The sequence below is a fragment of the Rhinolophus hipposideros genome (assembly GCF_964194185.1).
Source record: "Rhinolophus hipposideros genome assembly, chromosome: 24".
Classification (NCBI taxonomy): domain Eukaryota; kingdom Metazoa; phylum Chordata; class Mammalia; order Chiroptera; family Rhinolophidae; genus Rhinolophus; species Rhinolophus hipposideros.
In genome coordinates this window covers 21505303-21525447 of record NC_138070.1, presented here as the reverse complement: position 1 = coordinate 21525447, position 20145 = coordinate 21505303, and the positions used below count along the sequence as shown (strand labels likewise).

Here is a 20145-nt window from a genome sequence, read left to right as displayed (position 1 = left end):
CCTCGACAGTTTTCGCTGTAACTCATCCTATACCGAACCCCCGCGAGAGCTCTGTGGTGTCTTCAGGCTGCTTTTCTGATTTTTGGGGTTTTTTGGGCCAGTTAGCTGCTTTGCATATGCTGCCTTCTCTACCTTTTTGCTACATTAAAAACTGGCCGTCCCAATCAATGCCGAGCTACTTTCATAAATGCACAAACTGTCGTCACCCATCCCCTCCCGTTACTAAACTGCTTACGAAGCCAGTATAGGAGCCACAGATGTTGGTTACTAAGACTCTCTGAATTACCTTTTAGTATTATATTGCTTCTGCCAAATGTCGAACCACTGGGGCTTCCAGGTTCAGAGGTCAGAGCACCAGACTCTGTCAAGGGCCAGGACCACTTATGTCATGCTGTTCCAACTGAGCTGATGGCATCTCCACAAAGTTTACCTGAACAAAGTAGAGAGCCTACGGTATAGTGCCTATGTCACAAGGTAAGTGACACACAGTCTGTGCATCTGCAGAGTTTTTTTAGGGGCTTAACCAGCCAGCGACCGGGAAGAGTAACTTAAACTCTGATCAGTAAGTGCTACTTTAAAGCACTGGCATTTTCCCAGGGTGTCAAAATTTAACCTGCTGCCAAAGCAAACAACACCAAACTCCAAAATGAACACATAATCAAAAAGAAAAATAAAACAAACCCATATTTATTTATTTTAACATTTCTCCTGATCTCAAGAGGAAGATGTCAAAAGAAAACCTAGAACATATACATAAGCACACACCGCACCAAACACAAATTACCTAAAAGGAAAAAATAAGGGCAAAGTTCTGTTCAACAGATAAATTTATCTTCGCTTCTGGAAGATGTTTCCACGTCCCATTCCACGTCCTCTTCCTCTTGCGGCCACTGAAAGGTGGGGAAGAGAAAGGACAAGGCCAGGTCAGTGTGGTGAGTACTCATGCCACAGCAGCTGGAGCCTGGGGACATCAGAGTGGGAAGGGGCCTGAAAGGCCACCTGACCCCACACCACACCCACCCCATCATATTTCACAGGGGCAATGGAAACCCAGACAGAGGGGAGAGGCCTAGCGCCTGGTGTCAGAGTAGGAGCAGGCACCAGACTCTTTAAAGAAGCTGGCAAGCAGGGCTTTGAGAGTGAAGGTGGATTGTGAAGTTAAGACTGAGAACCATAGAAAAAATGAATTCCCAGAGCTGGCCTAGGGCAAGCTAATAAAACATGACGGACGCATTTAATCCACACTTAAAATTCGGAAACAAATAGAGTTAAATGTTAGTATCTGTTAAATCTGGGTGAGGGCTTTTATTATCTTTGAGCAATTCTGCATTTTTGTTTTGTAATAGCGAAACAAAAAGCAAGAAACACAGAAACTCACAAAAAACCAAAACCATTCTCCATACAAAGAATATGACAAGATTGCTGTTCTCTGTGACCCAAGGGCTCTCAGAGGGGATGAGTGGCTTTGCAGGACAGGTGAAAATATTCTGGTGACTGCTAATTGGAGCCTCACCCCTCTCCTCTTTCAGAGCCTAGAGCTGCCCCGAAGAGGGAGGGAATTCACCCGAAAACCTAGCCACATGCTGATAGCCCAGAGCAAAGGGTGAGGAGAGGCACAGATGGCTCAGGCAGAAGCCAGAGGGCCTGGGCAAACTCACTGCCAAGTGCCTTCTAGGGCACAGCCACTGGGTTTCACCTTTCACTAGAGAAAACGATGCAGTTACCTAGTGCCAATGAGGACAGCCCTTCCCTGAGAAAGCAAAGAGAGTAGCAATTCCAGCAAGGAAGCTGGCATTTCTGAAATCATTCCTTCTCTAGGACAAAAGGTCCAGAGCTTCTGGCTCTACCTCCCCATAAATGCCTCTTCTCTAGGAAGGGCAACGAGCTTCTCTGACCAGTTTTTTGGGAAGGCATTTTAAAGGATTACTCTATTGCACCTTTACACTCAAAAGCTACCACACATATCAAAAATACGTACAGCGGTTAAAGATACTGATGGAGAGTCTAGTGACTTTCCTGCACTGTCAATTTTTAGCAATGTCAAGACAGATTCTAACGACTGCACTTGCTTTCTTAGCTAATCAACATGGCAGAACTTTCCACGGACCCAAATCTAAAACTTTTGATTGGGATAAGCCAGAAGGAAGGCCAGACTAAGTCAGTGGGAAAAGGCTAGTCTCACTTTTAGAATATGCTAAAGGAAGGATTTATTTTCAACTAGAAGAAGCTTTGAAAACAGAAGTCCAGCCCCTTTAATAGGTAAAGATGGCTTAAAACTGCTAACTTATGGTCTGAAAGGATCCCCACCACCAGCTTTTCCCTGGTTCACACGGAGTGTCAACACACATCCGCAGGCTCTCTGGGCACTGCAGCCCTGTTGCTTCAGAAGTCAAGCTAATCCACACGGCAGTGCCCTGCTCAGCAAACTAGACAAGCTCAAGTTTCTCCCAGGCCCTTGGACATAATTTATGGAAACAAAGGGCCTCTTAGAGATGACACTTATCTACTCTTTAACTTGAGACAGGATTCCCCATCATTTTTCGAAGGAGCCACTGTGGATTTTGCATAAGCCTTAAGAATGCAACCAGGCGAGGCAAGACCGAGGGCAGAGCAAGGCCCCCAGCCCCTTGCAGGTAAGGACCCCAAGATTGCAGTGGGTGTGGAGATGGCTGAGGTCAGGTCCACACCCATTCCCAGGCAATAACAGGACCCTTTCTTAAAAGATACGCAACAGACTCGTATGTTAAAACCAATGCATGAGGAACACCTACCTTGGGCCTTTAGAATAGCAGCTTTTCCCCGACCAGCTCCTGAGCCTTGGTTTTTATTTTTCATGCTCTTTAACATGGGTGCATTTTTCAGCATGTCAGGCAAAATCAGAAAGCGGATCTTGCTGCCACGGATGTATACCTGCTCCAGCTGTGCCACTCGGCCGTCTCTGTACGTGACTGTGATGTTGGACATCTGGAAGGGAATCACCAGCGCGTCAGTAAGGGCCAGCAGAGAAAAGGGGCACAAAGGGGGGTCTTGGATGGTGGGAGAGAAGTCCCGAAACAGACTAACACCATGAAATAAAGGCGCCAGGCAAAGCCAGGGGAACGCGAGTACCTATATGTGAGCCAGGGACTGTGCTAACACGTTACATACGCAGTCCTCACAGCACCTCCAGGGTGGGTATGCGCTTTCCCATTTTTACAGATTGAAAAAACGAAGGCATTTCTCCAAAGTCAAACAGCCAGAATGCAGGGACCTCAGATTCGAGTCCAGCTGGCCTGGCTCCAGAGCTCGAACTGCTATACCGCCTCCCGCCAGCATGAGAAGCGTGCTCAGTGGTGATAAACTGTAACTGAAACAGCTTTGAACTGCCTGTCCAAACTGTCCTCTCCGGCGTCTGCCCGGCACACAGACTGCAAAGGCACCATGAAGGTCACGAGCAAGTACCAGAGGTGGTTCCTATTCTCCCAGGGCATACTCTACAAGAGCCCCTTGGGCTTGGGTGAGCAGGACTGAGACGTTGAGGTGGCAGTGCCTGTATGAAGGGCCCGGAATATGAGAGAGGTGTGAGGCAAGAGCTTGCAGACAGCCAGGACACTCAGGCAGGGGCCTACAGGATACAAGGACTGGAGCAGAACTGGGATGGAGGACAGGGTCATCACCTCAGAGACGATGGGGGTCCCTCAAATGCACGGACACAGAAAGGGCACACAGGGTTAGAGCAGCACTTTGGAAAGATGAATACGCCAACATGGATAAACTGGGGGACAGAGAGGCAGGGAGCAGAGAGGTGAGAGCTGGGAGACTGGCTTAGCACGGGAAGGGGACGCAAATCTGCCAGGGCCAATCCCAACAGGGAGCACGTGTATCAGAAAACGTAGCTCATTTTATGAGTCTTCTGGAGGTAAGATGATTGCAATTTATTCAGAATGGGACAAGGCCACAGTGCAGATAGGCATGCTGTTTCCCAGATTTCACTGGTTTGTTGTTATCTTACACTCACTTGCTCTTTTCTTCGAGTGCTAACTGACCACCCAGCCTCTGCTTGGACATCGAGCACAAAAAGACTAACAATACTCTGGGGCGGCCTCAGTTATGTCTTGAGTTGGAATAGTTTCCGGAGCTTCAACCCACCACCCCTGCTCTACCCTCAGGGGTGGCAAGGCTCGAGTTTCCCATAAATCTGCTCCAGGCCCAGCATTCCCAGTTTCTTAGCAAATTTCCAGTTTCGAAGTCTTCGACACCCTGCTCCTGCCTTGAAGATTATAACCTCTGGTGCTACAAATGAACACCAGCTACGGTTATGCCACCCGAGAGAGAAACGTGGGTCTGGCCAGGTCTCACAATACCAGATACACCTGGGAACAGGCCTGCGAACCTATACTTGAGGCCTGGCCCTGCCATTTGTCAGGGGTGTAACCCTGGCTAAGTTTCCTGGCTCCCCCGAGCCTCAGTTCCCTCACCTACAAAGTAAGGAAAAATACAACATAATAAAGCCAACTTCGCGGAACACTTACTACTGTTCCAGGCAATATCACACAGCAACTAATTTTATGTCACACAATCCTACGAGATAAATACTACCACCATCCCCACTGGAGATAAAGCAGCACAGCCCATTAGAGGCAGATTTGTTCCCAGAGACAAGCCCTTACCCACCCTATTCTTCGGCTCAAGGTCACGGTGCCCTGTGTAGCCTGGTTGGGGTTCGAACCCTAGCCTATGTGACTAAACGCACACTCTTACCCACACACACACCACCCCGTACTCCCTAGAATTACTAAGAAGCAGATGAAACAAGACAAGTATGTTGGAATGCTGTCCTATTACCTACCACAGCACAGAATCTCAGTAAATGGTGAATCAAAACGACAGTTAACATGTCTACTTTGGGGGCTGTGCTGCTGCCAAGTCCCTTCTCCTTCCCACGTACTGGTACATCTCATTCCTTCCTCTGCCACAATCTCCCCAACCCACTTTGAGAATCCCTGACAGGTTGTTATGTACGATCAACAAGACATAAACCAAGTGTTTTCACAATGGCACAGAGTCCAGTATTATCTGACTCAGACTCCAACCCTAAAACCTTGTCCACTGTTACTCTCGTGTTCGTCCTGCTGCACGAGCTGAGAAATGACTGTGCTGTGTACAAGGCCCACAGCGTCACTGCCCACCCACTCACATAGCTTGTTAATAACTCAGCTGTTCCCATCGTTAGCCAAGGCAGCAACTTGAGTGAACGAGGTTTTAATCAAGGTTAGGCAGGAACACCCAGTTTACTCAACTTTCCCAAATAACCACAATAAACACAGATGGCATAAGCCAGGGCCCAACTTAAATGACATCTTATGGTTCTCCAGTCTGAATATTAAGTGGAAAATTCCAGAAATAAACAAAGTTTTAAATTGCATGCCATTCTGAGTAGCGTGATGAAATCTCATGACGTGTCACTGTCCCACCTGGGACATGAACCATCCCATCCAAGCCCACCACTGCTTCTCACCTGGTAGTCACTTAGTAGCCATCTGTTATCAAATCAACTGTCGCAGTGTTCAAGTAACCCTTGCTTTACTTAATAATTGCCCCAAAGCCATTCACATAATTTTATTATAGTGCTCGTTATAATTGTTGTTTTATTATTAGTTACTGTTGCCAATCTCTTACTGTGCCTAATTTATAAATTAACCTTTATCATAGGTATGTATAGGAAAAAACCTAGTACACACAGGGTTTGATACTATCCTTGGTTTCAAACACCTCTGGGGGGGGGGGCTTGGAACATCCCCCCTTGGATAAGACGGGACTACTACAGAGTCAAATTGTGGGGATTTCCTCCTACCTGGGGCCAAGGCAGAGATCTGTAAAGCAATGTTAGGGGGCCTCAGGATCGTCAAACACAGCATCCCTTTGTGGGGTACACAGCAAGCACTCTGCCCTACCATTAATAGTAGAGCCTCCTTCTTTTCCTCTGATCCCTTTTACTCATTTTCCTGCCTGAAGTCTGAGGCAGGGTCTGAAACAGCTGAGGGTCTGAAACATCCAGAGGCAACAGGATATCACCGGTTTCCTCTATGCCTCATCTGTAGGGACTATGGTTTAAGATCACAGACTTGGGAGTCAGGAACTTGGGTTTAGATCTGCTCCTTCCATGTCTGGTCACCCTGGGCACCTGGAAGCATGTTGGTCTCCGAGAGGTCCTGCGATGACTGAAGGATCTACTGTATGTAAAATCCCTAGCATAGTGCCTGGCACAGAATCAACAATGAAAAAATGAAAACTTTTGATACTATTTAAGCACACAGCCTTTCGGAGACAGGTCTTAGCTTGACAAGTTAAACTAAGACTTAAAATACTTAACAGTGCCCAGATCTTGGTTTCTAAATTCTCTTCCCAACCTAAAAGAAATCAAGGCTTCTTGAAAAAGTGGCTGATTCCAGAACTGGGTTAGGGAAGGAAAAGATGGGCCTGTCACAAACATCTTGAACCAGAAGGTAAGGATGTGCTCCCAAAATATGACCAGAGCATATTGAAAGGACACAGGAGTCAGCTTGAGGGGTATCCTACTGACCAAATCAGAAGTTATTTGAACATCAAAATAATGATAGAAACAGGTTATAACCCATTTAATAAAACAGAAACCCACAGCCCACATGGATAATAAATGAATGAATAAAATGAGGAATAAAGGAAAGCTCTTCCATACAGTAAACCTAAATCTCCCCACAAAATCCTCGTTAGTTACAAAAGGCAAAAGAATATACAGTGAAAAGAGCACACAATACCTGAACCAAATGATCAAGATTAACATTACCAATAAGGGGCAAACAGGCATTCTGGGCGTCTGGGTGTGACACCCTGAGGAGACAAAATCTCTTACACAGTACAGCCAAAAGCATAATCCAAATCTAATCATGAGGAAACACTAGAGAAACCTCAATCAAGGGGCATTCTAAAAAAATAACTGGCCTCCATTTTTCAAAAACATCAATGCTATGATTTCTGGTCAAGATGGCGGAGTAGGTAAACACTGTGCTTACCTCCTCTCACAACCACATCAAAATGACAACTAAACTACAAACAACCATCACAGAGAATTGTCTGAAGTCTAGCTGAATCGAAGCCGTACAACTAAATACATACAGAAGAAGTCACCTTGAGACTGGTCGGAGGGGCAGAGATATGGAATGTGCTGGTCCCACTCCCGTGTGTGACCATTAAAAATCAGGAGGGGGTCCAGCCCGGTGGCTCAGGCACTTAGAGCTCCATGCTCCTAACTCCAAAGGCTGCCGGTTTGATTCCCACATGGGCCAGTGGGCTCTCAACTACAAGGTTGCTGGTTCAACTCCTCGAGTCCCGCAAGGGATGGTGGGCAGCGCCCCCTGCAACTAGGATTGAACACAGCACCTCGAGCTGAGCTGCCTTCTGGATGGCTCAGTTGGTTGGAGCGCGTCCTCTCAACCACAAGGTTGCCGGTTCGACTCCTGCAAGGGATGGTGGGCTGCTCCCCCTGCAACTAGCAACGGCAACTGGACCTGGAGCTGAGCTGCGCCCTCCACAACTAAGACTGAAAGGACAACAACTTGAAGCTGAACAGCACCCTCCACGACTAAGATAGAAAGCACAACAACTTGACTTGGAAAGAAAGTCCTGGAAGTACACACTTCCCCAATAAAATCTTAAAAAAAAAAATAAATCAGGAGGGATATCTAGGTTGTGGAGGTCCCCTATGAGGAGTCCCAGCCACACACCAGGCTCCCCAGGCCAAGGTTCCAGTGCCAGGGAGAGAAGTCCCCATAACTTCTGGCTGTGAAAACCAGAGATTGTGGCTGAGTGAGATAAGGGCAGTTGCAGTCCCAGGCACTCCTCTTAAAGGACTTGCTCATGGCCTTACTGGCTGATGGACTCACTTGCTCTGAGTTCCAGGGCTGGAGCAGCAGCTCTAAAGGTGCCAAGGACATACGGGGAAGAACTGAGTTGTCTGGATTCAGGGTGAGGGCTGGAGGGGCAGCTTTCTCCCAGACAGAGGAGCTAGAGGAAGCCATTGTTTCTTTGTTGAGCCTGCCCAGCTCCCAACACCAGAGGCAGGCAGCCACTATATTTGAGTCTCCATCAATCTGGCTAATACCATTTGTTGGCCCTGCCCTGGTGATTGAGACCCCCACCCAACCCAACTTTCAGGCACACCTATGTCACTTCCAGTGGCTTTTCCATACAAACTGCCTGTCTTGGCTCATGCTGCACACTCTCCTAAAATCTCTCAAAGGTTCACAAAATCAAAACAAACAACATCTGGCTTCAGCATATCCTGTACCGCTTGAACAGACGTAAGCCCAGTACTGGCGACACCAGCTGCGGTTCGTGGCTTGGCCTCTTGAGGCACCTCCAAGGCCAGCATGGGTGGGGCCATTTGTAAACTACATTGTGGCTCATGCCAAGTGGCCGCAGGCAGGGCACAGGCAAGGCTGAACTTGGACTGTGGTGGGGCCTGTCCTAGGAGACCCCAGGGGTGGCGCACTCAGTGGACAGCTACAGACAGCATCACCCGACTGCCTCCAAGGACGACACACCCAAAGGGCAGACTGGGCAGGCACCAGATCGTGAATCCTGCTCCACAGGGTCAGTCCCTGCATAACAGCTCCTCCACTGTAGTTACGCCAGTGCTCACAACCAATCAGTCCAAGTGTCAATACACTCACTGAGGGGCAAACAGCAACCAAAGCTCAACTACAACAGGAGGGCACACACAGCCCACACAAGGGACACGACTGGAGCACCCGGCTCTGGTGACCAGGGAGACTGTGCCACTGAGCCCCACAGCACACCTACTATATAAGGCCATTCTACTACGACTGGGTGACGTAGCACCCCTACCTAGAAACAAACACAGGGAGGCAGCCAAAACGGGGTGACAAAGAAACATATCCCAAATGAAAAACTAGAACAAAGCTCCAGAAAAAGAACTAAACAAAACGGAGACAAGTAATCAACCAGACACAGAGTTCCAAGCACTCATCATAGGACGCTCAGTATCTCAGGGAGAACGTCAACAAAGAGACAGGAAACAGAAAAATGGAGAGAGAAAATATAAAAAAGAACTAGCGAGAAATAAAGAATACAGTAACTGAAACGAAGGATACTTTAGCGCAGGGCTGTCCAAACTGCGGCCCACGGGCCAACTGTGGCCCATGATCCATTGTTAATTGGCCCGCAGCAAATTCCAAAAATACATTTAGTTTACTTAAATAAACCAGGTGAGGCAATACGTGCTTCGCCTCCAGTGAGTGGCCTGGCTGTTTGTGTATTTTACCGCATATGGCCCTTGGTGAAAAACATGGAAAAGGGTTTGGACACCCGCTCTAGAGGAAATCAACAGTAGATTAAATGAAGCAGAAGACTGAATTGGCAACTTAGAAGATAAGGTAGCAGAAAACATCCAATCAGAATAGCACAATGAAAAAGAATTTTTAAAAAATGAGGATAGTGTAAGGGGCTTCTGGAAAAACATCAAGCACACTAACTGCTGCATCATAGGGGTGCCAGAAGGAGGAGAGAGAGCAAGGAATTGGAAACCTATTTCAAGAAATAATGCTGGAAAACTTCCTTAACCTGACAAAGGAAATAAATATACCCGTCCAGGAAGCACAGAGTCCCAAACAAGATGAACCCAAAGAGGCCAGCAACAAGACACATCATAATAAAAATGCTAAAGGTTAAAGACAAAGAAAAGCAGCAAGAGAAAAGCAGTGTAGTTACCTACAAAAAAGCTTCCATAAAACTGTCAGCTGACTTCTCAACAGAAACGTTGCAGGCCAGATGGGATTAGCACGAACTATTCCAAGTGATAAAAAGCAAGGACTAGGCCAGCCAAGTGGCCCAGGTGGTTGGAGCGCCGTGCTCCTAACGCCGAGGTCGCTGGTTTAATTCCCACACGGGCCAGTGAGCTGCGCCCTCTACAGCTAAGATTGTGAACAACAGCTCTCCCTGGAGCTGGGCTGCCGTGAGCAGCCAGACGTTGGTGTGAGCTGCCGCGGGCTGCTGTGTGCTACTGTGTGCTGCCAGGAGTGGCCGGTGGCCAGCATGAATGGGCAGCAGTCAGCGTGAGCTGTCGTGGGCTGCTGTGTGCTACCATGTGCTGCCAGGAGCGGCCGGTAGCCAGTATAAGTGGCCAGCAGCCAGCGTGAGCTGCTGTGTGCGGCTGTGGGCTACCGTGTGCTGTCATGAGCGGCCGGCAGTCAGTGTTAGTGGCCGGCAGCCATTGTGAGAGGCTGGCAGCTGGCAAGAGCTGCCGTGAGCGGCAGACCGACGACCAGTGACCGACTAGTTGGCCTCAGCCGGTAGAAGCACAAGGCTCATAACACCAGCACGGGCCAGGGAGCTGTGTCCTACACAACTAGCCTGAGAAACAACGGCTTGAACTGTGGGGGGAGGCGGGAGAAGGGGGAGAGGAAGCAAGGACCTACAACCAAGGTTACTTTACCCAGCAAAGCTATCACTTAGAATCTAAGTACAGGATATATAGCTTCCCAGACAAGAAAAAGCTAAAGGAGTTCACTGCCACCAAACCAGTATTACAAGGAATCTTAGAGGGATTTATTTAAGATGGGGGAAAAAAGCATAAAAAATATGAATAATAAAATGGCAATAACTACATATCTATCAATAATTACTTTCAATGTAAATCGATTAAATGCTCCAATCAAAAGACAGGGTGGCTGAATGGATAAAAAAACAAGATCCTTAGACATGCTGCTGACAAGAGACTCACTTTAGATCAAAAGACACACACAGACTGAATATAAAGGAATGGAAAAAGATATCAAAACAAAAACACACAAACAAAAAAAAGCTGGGTGGCAATACTTATACCCGACCAAACAGGCTTTAAAACAAACTTATACCAGACAAAATAAACTTTAAAACTAAAGTTATAACAAGAGATAAAGAAGGACTGAGTAATGCCTCTTCTGGGTATTTATCCAAAGAAACTCAAAATGCTACTTTGAGGGGACGTATGTAAACAATGCAGCATTGTTTACAATGGCCAAGAGTTGGAGGCGGCCTGGGTGTTTGTCTATGGATGAATGGGTAAAGAGGTGGTACATATGTACAATGGACTATTACTTGGCCACGGAAGGGAACAGGTTCTTGCCATCTGCAGTGGCATGGATGGACCTGGATACTGTGCCGAGTGGACTTGTGTCCCACAGAAAAAGACAGATGCTATGTAATTTCACTTATATGGGAAATCTAAAGAACAAAACAAACAAAATAAATTTATAGGTATAGAGAACATTTTGATGGCTGCCAGATGGAAGAGCGGTTGGATGTGAAAAAGTGGAGGGGATTAAGAAGTACAAATTGAGAGGTGTCCGGTTAGCTCAACTGGTTAGAGCATGGTGCTGATGACACCAGGGTTGCCAGTTCGATCCCTGCGTGGGCCACTGTGAGCTGCGCCCTCCTTGGGGAAAAAAAACAACTACAAATTGTTACAGCATAGTCATGGGAATGTAGGGTACAGCATAAGGAATATAGTCAGTAATACTGTAATAACTATGTATGGTGTCAGATGGGTATTGGGTTTATCAGGGTGATAGACGGCGGAGGAATGGGAGCAGGTGAAAAATGTGAAGGGATTAAAAAGTACAAATTGGTAGTTACAAAATAGTCATGGAGATGTAAAGTAAAGCACAGGGAATACAGTCAATGATATGGTAGTAACTATGTATAGTACCAGGTGGGTACTTGACGAGTCAAGAGGATCACTTCTTCAATTATATAAATGTCTAACCACTATGCTGTACACCGGAAGTTACCATAAAATAATACTGAATGTCAACTGTCACTGAAAAATTTAAAAAGGGGAAGGTGAAGGGGAATAAGAGGTCCAAATGTCCAGGTATAAAACAAGTACGTCACGGGGGTGTATGTACAGTATGGGGAATAGAGTCAGTAATACTGTGATAACATGGTACGGTGTCAGATGGTTGCTGGACTTACCATGGTGATCACATCTTTAGGTGTATAAATGTTGTACACCTGAAACTAATATAATATGTATTTTATATTTTAATAAAAATTTTAAATAAAAACTCAAAACTCAAAATACGAAACAGAAAACATCAATGATATGAAAAGCAAAAGTGGAGGAACCAACCAAAACTAAAGAAGCGTAAAGTGAGCCGACAACTAAGTGCAGTAAGTGATACAGAGATGAAAACATCGTCATAAAGGACATTACTGGGACACTTGCAGTCCAGGAATATGGACTGCAGGCTGAAGTACCGATTCAACGTTGAAGTTCCTGAATGATGGTACCATGGACACAATGAGAGAATATATTTGTTATGAAGAAATATACACAAAAGTATTATTCGATGGAGTATGATGAATGCAATCCACTCTCAAATAGTTCAGAAAAAATATAGATTAAAAATTAGTTTGCTCGGACTGAGTCATGTGTCGGTGAAACATGGCTGTGCCCCGGCAAGTTGTGTAAAACGTGGCAGTAGCCTGAGAGGCTGAGGAAGACCAGAGGAAGCACCAACTGCTGCGAGGAGAGCACGAAGCTCGATTGAAAATCGTGAACCAGATGACACTGTCAAGGAAAACCGAATTGTTGTTATCAAAACCAGAAAAATTAATTGATTTCCAGAAATGCAAAGGGATTTACTTGAACATGGATCGACATATACTGGACTTAATGCTCCTCCCTGTGGTTAATAGCACATCTTAAATGACACACGCTCACACAGCTGCGGGTTTACCAATGGCAGGGACCCTATTTTTGACAGCAAACATACGAGTATCTTACGAAGGTTTTGTATCACCACTGAATAAAGGTGATTTGCATCGTGAAACCTATACAGTAACACGAGGTGGATGAGTTGGTTGTTTTTGGTGGTCTGTAGTTTTCTTGGCTACACCTGTGAATGGTGGCCGAGCAGCAAGGTACGCCTCAGCCCTGCTACCAGAGAAAGGACACATCTTAACCAGTAGGATCAGAACTAAGCCCGTCTTTAGAAAGAGATTATTTCCCATTTTGCTCCAGACTGGGTTTGCAGCATACCTTGGTTCTTGTCAATATAAACTACTTATAAAGGCTCTTCAGTTCTCTGAATCTGGCACAGAAATTCAGTGATAGTTCCAACAGTCCAGTCAGTGATTGGGGGGTCATGCCAAAGCCCCCAGGAGGCAGGCCCCCACCATCTGACAAGCATCTGGCACATTCAGTCAATGTGCCAAGTTTAGGTAGATCCAGTGAAGTCTCACATCTTGGTATGGGCAGTGTTATGGCCCGAACTGTGCCCCATTCCCAAATTCTTATGTTGAAGTCGTAACGCCCCCAGTACCTCAGAATATGACTATTAAATAGAGACTGGATCTTTAGAGGTAACTGGGCCCTAATCCAATTACTTGTCTCCTTCCTTATAAGAAGATTTGGAGACAGGCACACAGCGTGAAGACCATGTAAAGACACAGGAAGAAGCCAGCCACCTGTAAGTCTTCCTTCATGGACCTCAGAAGAACCAACCCTGTGACACCTTGATATCCGCCTTCCAGCCTCCAGAACCCTGAAAGAATAATTTTCTGTTGTTTAAGCCACCACGCGCGGAACTTTGTTATGGCAGCCCCAGCAGATTAACACAGGCAGGAGGCAGGCCCCCACCATTTGACAAGCATCTGCTTACTTATTTTGCACTATGGTACTGAGGCTGAGGTACTAGTTTCATCCCTAATTTACTTAGAAAGGAGGAAACAGAGGGTAAGGGCAGTCCAAAGTTTGCTTCAAGTCACACCAAGTAGCAAGCTACAACCTGATTCCAGATCCATCTATCAGCAGGTCTGTGTGCTTTATCCCATACTGGCTGCATCTGAAAGACCACTAAGGCCATCCGTTGAGACACTCCACATTACAGACAGGCAGTCTGAGGACCCGAAGTTCAGTCAGTTGTCCAAATAGTGGAATAAACACATCAAGATTCCCTACCTCTCGTCTTGCATTCTACTCACCAAACTAAAAGTACCTTAAAACAGACAAGGATGCCTTAAGCCAAAAGACTAGATCTATGACAGGGGCACCCCACAAAAGCAAAGGAAGCCAGGAGCCACAGGACCTTTCGAGAGCCCACACCACTCATCTCTGTGGCATCACCACCAAGGGAGAGAAATCGGCAGCCACCAGATGCCTATCTCCCTGAATGCCAGGGTACTGCCCCAGCTGGTCAACCTGGCAGGAAGATGATGCTGAAAGGTACAGATATACCACAAATAAATGAATGCCCCCAGGAAGCAAGGAATAGTTAGGACACCTGAGCCAGTGTGACCTTGGGTTAAGTCACTTTATCTCTCTGACCTCTAGTTTTCTCACCTGAGCTAGGTGTTGCACATACATAATTCATCTGATCTTTAGAATAGCCCTGGGGTGTAGGTGTTATCTCTGTGGCAGTCTTTGTGGCTCTGCTGAGATTTCCCTTCAAGGGACAACAGGCTATGAGGAACGCAGGGAGCTGACAAGCTCCAGCTGCCACCTTTGGTATCCACTACAGCATACATACACCCTGAGGCCACACTCTCCGCAGGCTGCCAGCCAATGACTGGCCACAGCCGAGGTACTAGAGGCCAGGCCATTTCATTTCCCCATGCTACACTCCTCAGTTTTGGCATCTACATCACAGAGGACCCAAAGTAACACTATTCCCATTTTACGGATGAGGAAACTGAGGTGATTAAATGTTTATGGTCACATAATTAGGATTCAAACCAACATGATTCCAAAGCCCAAGCTCTTAACTGATGGTTTAAAGAACAAAGGAGAAAGTGTGCAGATACACTTTGTAATGTTATACAGATTCTTGTGATTCTTAAAAGCAAAGTAGTGCCACGGGAAGAACACCATATCAGGAAGCTGCTCCAACATTTATTAGCAGGGTGACATTCACTAGATGAGTCCTTTAATCTTATTCTCCCTATTTTATGGATGACAAAACTCTCACCAAAACCACTTACCTTGAAAGGTGGTTGCTATAATCAAATGAAATTCTTCCCCTCAAGAAAACTGGCAAATAAACACATTATGTGAGCGGAAGATTTTGCTAACTGCAAAGCATTATGCAAATATGTGGGGCAAATGGATAATGATCTGAACCTGAAGGATTCCAACAAAGGGAGCAGTGCCATTCCTCTTAAACAGTCCCCCAAATATGGGACACAGGACAAAGTTAAATATTCCAAACTTCTGAATGGCTCTTATTCATGCCCATATCCCCGCACCTATACCAGTCTCTGGCACACGTTAGGCATTCAGTAAGTAACTATTCAATGAGAACTTCAAAAAGACCTCCAGTCACCATCTTTCTGTCCCACAAGACAGAGACACAAGCTTTCTCCAGTCTCATGTACAAAGCAGGATACCTGGCAGTTCATGTTGTCTTCCGCCTCAATGAGCTTCCCACGGTACACCTCGCCAGTGTTTGTCTCACACGTCACAATGTGACCCTCCGCCTCATGGAGAACTTTAATCGGCACACCAATGGACATCTTGGCAGGAAGAGAGTTCTACAGTGGGAGAGACAGCAGTTAGTTCATCTTTCAGGGCCTGAGAAGGCGTGTGGCACATACCATGCCTCCCTTAAGGCCTGACACTCCGTGACACTTAGCAAAGATGTCTAAGCTGCATTTTCTACAAAAAAAAAAAAAAAAAGCAGCTTAACACCTAGCTTGAGGTACCTAGCTGAAAAAATACATGCAAGACGTGGGGTGGGGAGGCACGGAAGCCTGGGTAGAGGGAAATGTAATGGGAATGGAAAGTACCTTCCATCTCCCTCCCTGCTATCATACGTCCCTTTATCTTCACCAAATAACCATCAATCAATTCTGCGTGTTTGGGGGCAAGGGGGTTGGCATGCATTACCTTACAATGTATTTGTCAACCCAGAGTTGTAGGTGACACCGTTTTGAGCACCCGTGATGTAAACCCGAGCTGCCCAATACAGCAATCACTGTCCACATGCAGCCATTTAAGTGAAACGTAATTAAAATGAAATAAAATTAAACACTCAGTCCCCCAGTCATGTTGGCAACATTGCAAGCGCTCAACGGCCACAGGAGGCTAGTGACGGGCACACACGTATGCAGCATTACTAAGCACTGCGGATGTGGCCGGAGGAGCCAGGCAAACCTGGAGGAGCCTATAACGTGACCCGTTCCATGCCCTCCGACCCTCCACGAAGAGAAAACACCCACGTGTTCACCGGGTGACGATGTGCTAGAAGCAGGACGTGCTTTCCCCGGAAGAGAAACAATCAGGGCAAGCGCCGGGCAGAGAGACACGCGAAGGGTGGTTTAACTCCAAAATGAACAAGGACTGAAGGCTGGAACGCACCCCGTGTGTTCAAGAAAGGAAACGGAACACGAGGCCGGGAGCAAACACGCTGGCTCCCCGGGAGCGGCGCCGCCGGGGTGCGGATTTTAGGCTGAAAGCGGCGAGGAACCACTGCACGATTACGTGGAAGGAATCACCCGACAACAAGGGAGCGCCGCGTACACGACGGATCACACACAGCTAAGCAGCAGGGGAACGCGGTAAAACGCGTGTAAGCGGGGAAAGCGCGGGGCACCGGCGCCCGAACGCGGGATGGAGGCAGTCAGTCACAAGCGGCTTCAAGACTCCTGCCTGCACCGCTCGAAAACCAGACCCGGAGAGGTACAGAAAGTGGAGAGCATGTGCTTTGGGGAAAAGCTAATAAACTCACTGCCAGGCGCTAGTGAGGCGACGCTGCTGTTCGGGCGGCCCAGGCTTCCCGCTCTTCTCCCTCCCCGAGCCACGCAGAGCTCCATGGCTGTGCGTCCCCCAGCCCCCGGCCCCTCATGGGGGTCTCGGCCTACCCTCGCCTGCCCCTGGCCTTTCCTCACCCGGTCCGGGCTCCTCTTCCTTTCCCGCGCGGCTGCGGTGTCTCAGGCGACTCCGACGGCGTGAGGCGAGCGAATGGCGGATTCCGCTCTCCCAGAATACCACGCGTTCCCAAAATGCCGCGCGCAGAACCCGACCCCTTCCTTTTCCTATAGTGGTGAGAGCGCGCTCGCCTCCGCCTCCTCCTCACCCCGCCGGCTAGGAAACGTGGGCTCTGGTACGATCGTTCCGGCCCCAGAAGAGAGGGCTGATGATGGGGCCCGGGTGCCACCCGAAGTACCGACCTTCAGCCCGTCAAGGGAAGAGGGGAACTCGCGTTTGCAAGCACCCCCCCCCCACACCAGGGACGGGCTGGATCCAAGGGCGGAGATCTAGGGTCTGGGCCGTCGGATCGGGGGCAGCAGGCGGTGGGGCCGAAGGTTAGGATCTCCCCTCACAATTTCACCTTTGGAACCCGGCACTGCCAGGTAAGTGCGACCTGAGCAAGGCGAGGAATGTCACCATACGGATAGGGAAACTGAGGCATAGAGAAGAGGGGGTGCCGGCCCAGGGATTCGGAGTAGGGTTAGGTCTCCCGAAGCCCAGCGGTTTCTGCGGCAGGACCAGGACTTGGACCTGAGGCTGACAAAACAGCGGGTGTGAGAAGAGGTGGAGCTTGCTAAGGGGAAGAGCCTCTGGGGAGCCAATGTTCGCTGGACGACAGGGTTTCGGGGCGGGGCTCGGAGAGGGGCGGGGCTCCCCGGGAACGGAGGCGGAGAAGGGCCTGTGCGTCTGCGCGAGAACTGGGAAAGGGGCGGGGTCACCAAAAGCCAAGGCTGAGACAGGCCCGGGCGGGCTTAGACCAGGGGGCGGGGGGCCTCTAGTAATAGGACGAGGGAAGGGAAAGGGAGTGGCCTCTGTGGAGGCCCAGGGAAGGGGAGGAGCTTATGGAAGGGGCGGGGTCCCAGGATCTGAGGCCTGGAGGGGCCGGGGCGGGGCTTGGGGAGGCCCTGCCACCGCCTGCCCTGCCACCGCCTCTCCTTCTCCCCACCGCGCGGGCGGTGGAGGTGGCGGCGGAGGAGCCGTACACGGACCGGTCCCACTCCCGCCCCAGCCGAAGCTACAGCCGGCGCCAGGCCGGGGCCATGGGCGCCCCGCGCCGCCTGGGTCATGAGGACGGAGGCGGAGGCAGCGGGGTCGCCGCTCGAGCCCGGTTAGTGCCTCCCTGAGGGCCCAGCCCTCCCTCGGGAACGAGGGTACCCTCACCCGTCCGCAGCGCGGGGCAGGGTCCGGCCGCGCGCGCGACCTTGGGCCGACCGCCGCCTCGGGCGAGGCTCTAGAGCTTCCAGCGACACTTGGCCAGGTGTACGCAGCCGCCTCGGTTCCCTACCCCCCCGCCCCGTCAGGTGGGGTTTCCCGATGCTCCCGGGCTGAGACCCGCCCGCTCTGATAGCGGTCATGGTGGGGAGGGTCCCGGCGTGGGAGGCTGGGGCGCCCCCTTCCCCAGAAGCAAAAAGTCCTGCTGGAGTCGCCTTGGGAGATCCTGACCCCGGGGGAACCGAGGCCTAGAGGCGCGAGGAACTGCTGAGAGCACAGAGCCATGGGAGGGCCCTTACCTGGCCTCCAGACTCAGCGCTTTGTCCTGTCCAGTTCTTCACCTCTGGCTCCCTCCGCGCCGAGTGGCCTGAGCTCCTTTGGGGTGGAAACCAAGCCTGACATTCAGTGTCCTGGTCTTCAGTTGGCTTCTCTAAGTGGGGGAGGGGGGGAAGTGATTTCTTCTCTGCTTAAGGCACAGGGTTGATGCGAAAGAGAAAGTGGTAGTTCTACCGTGGTAAACTCTGAAGTGAGTTGCCAACTCATGGGGGAGGACAAGAGCTGTGAGAACCTGACCCTGACGCCTCAGTGGAACCCTCGTGTCACCAGAGGAAGTGGTCTCTTTGGCGTTTGCAGCAAGGAGCACCGCCTAATGCTACCTGGGATTTGCGTCCTACTCCAAGTCTGTGATCGTGGACCAGGCGCTTGCTTTTCCTGAGCCTCAGTGGAGTCGTGGCTCACCGTCACAGAGAGCTTTCTCCAGCAGGCACTGTGCTGTGTGTTACATGCAGTGCTTCATTAATCCTCATACCCACCCCAGGAAGAAGGTCGCCTTGTGATTTTCACTTTTACAGATGAGCTGACTGAGGCCGAGAGGGGTTAAGTACTCAGAGCCAGGGAGCTGCGTTCCTTCCTTGGTGACAGCTGCCAACTGAAGCTGGCCAGGGCCTTCTAGGCAGACCCTAGTTCTCACGTGGGACAGTCCCTTTGCTTCAGGCATCAACATCTTGTAGCAGCTTTGGGCTTGGAAGACCTCGCCTACTCTTATCATTCCCCACAGAAGTATCTCTGGGTCCCTATGGGCAGACCTGCTGGTGCCAAGACTGGGGGCGGCCACAAGGGGATGTTTAGCTCTTCCGGACCTCGGGATCAAGGAGTTTCAAGGATCAGGGCAAGAAGAGAAGGCGGGCAGCAGAGCTCAGAGCAACTGCCCTATGCCAGATTTACAGCTGGGCATAGGAGAAAGTACAGACAGACTCAAAGCCCAGCCAAAGATGGCCCAGCTAGTCCATACCAGAACCTAGGGTACAGAGTAAGGAGGGAGCCATGAACAGCTGTAGTCTGGAAGCCTGGGGGTGGGAGCTGGGCATTGCGGTGACAGGTAGGCCCCTGGCATCTCAAGGGATAAGGCCTTTGGGGAAAAGCATGTTCCAATCACCAAGCATGTCTGAGTGCCTGCTCTGCGCTGGGGGCTAGGAGGAGGTAAATGCCACCTAGTCCCCACCTACCACTGAAGAATTCTCTATTTGTCCACTGGGGAAAACGGACATCACCTTAAATAATCCATATTGAGGGTCTCAGAGAAGGAAAGGGACCAGAGCATTTGGACATTTAGAGATGGGAGACAACGTTCCAAACTAAGGGATATATAAGAGGCAAGGCTGGGGAATAAACAGCCTGTGTAGAGAAAAACACAAAGGCCGTTTATGGCCACAACAGAGAATTCTTGGATGCTGTGAAGGAGGGCTCCCTCACTCTGAAGGCGTAGCCAGAAAAAGCATTTCCAAAGAGGAGACTTTGAGCTGAGACCTAAATGACCATCAGGGGAAGAACAGCAAGGGAAAGAGAGTTCCAGGTAGAGAGAGCTATATGTGCAAAGGCCCTGGAGTGGAATGAGCCTTGATAGGTGACCAGAATAACAGGACCAGGGTGAATGAGGGGGAAAGGCA

The 20145-nt window shown here is 49.3% G+C and overlaps 2 protein-coding genes, 1 long non-coding RNA gene and 1 pseudogene across 10 annotated transcripts in view; 3 read left to right on the top strand and 1 right to left on the bottom strand.

Moving 5' to 3' along the window:
* The first annotated feature begins 615 nt into the window (after positions 1 to 615).
* LOC308492672 lies at positions 616 to 5403 on the top strand. Its single transcript, XR_013992548.1, has 3 exons — positions 616 to 2633; positions 2863 to 2989; positions 3199 to 5403. It is a non-coding gene; the product is annotated as an uncharacterized lncRNA (long non-coding RNA).
* The window catches only part of SNRPD3 (small nuclear ribonucleoprotein D3 polypeptide), a 21074-nt gene continuing 1685 nt past the window's right edge, over positions 757 to 20145 (bottom strand). The window contains exons 2-6 of one of the 3 annotated variants that reach the window (XM_081037852.1): positions 18499 to 18574; positions 16906 to 17524; positions 15406 to 15549; positions 2772 to 2964; positions 757 to 890 (exon numbers count right to left, since the gene is read on the bottom strand). In XM_081037852.1, coding sequence (XP_080893978.1) covers positions 829 to 890; positions 2772 to 2964; positions 15406 to 15531 — 381 coding nt within the window. In that variant the 5' untranslated portion in view covers positions 15532 to 15549; positions 16906 to 17524; positions 18499 to 18574 and the 3' untranslated portion in view covers positions 757 to 828. Of the gene's footprint in view, positions 891 to 2771; positions 2965 to 15405; positions 15550 to 16905; positions 17545 to 18498; positions 18748 to 20145 lie in introns of those variants that run through there. The other 2 variants (XM_081037854.1, XM_081037853.1) reach the window with 2 other exon arrangements.
* On the top strand, positions 10122 to 13132 carry LOC308492603 (transmembrane protein 126A-like; annotated as a pseudogene). Its single transcript has 2 exons — positions 10122 to 10171; positions 12552 to 13132. The product of its transcript is annotated as a transmembrane protein 126A-like (transcript).
* The window catches only part of GUCD1 (guanylyl cyclase domain containing 1), a 15599-nt gene continuing 13288 nt past the window's right edge, over positions 17835 to 20145 (top strand). For 3 of the 5 annotated variants that reach the window (XR_013992545.1, XR_013992547.1, XM_081037848.1), the window contains exon 1: positions 17918 to 18095. Coding sequence is in view for 2 of the 5 variants with exons in the window: in XM_081037848.1 (XP_080893974.1) it covers positions 18053 to 18095 (43 nt within the window). In the remaining 3 variants the exon portion in view is untranslated. Of the gene's footprint in view, positions 18096 to 20145 lie in introns of all 5 variants that reach the window. The other 2 variants (XM_081037849.1, XR_013992546.1) reach the window with 2 other exon arrangements.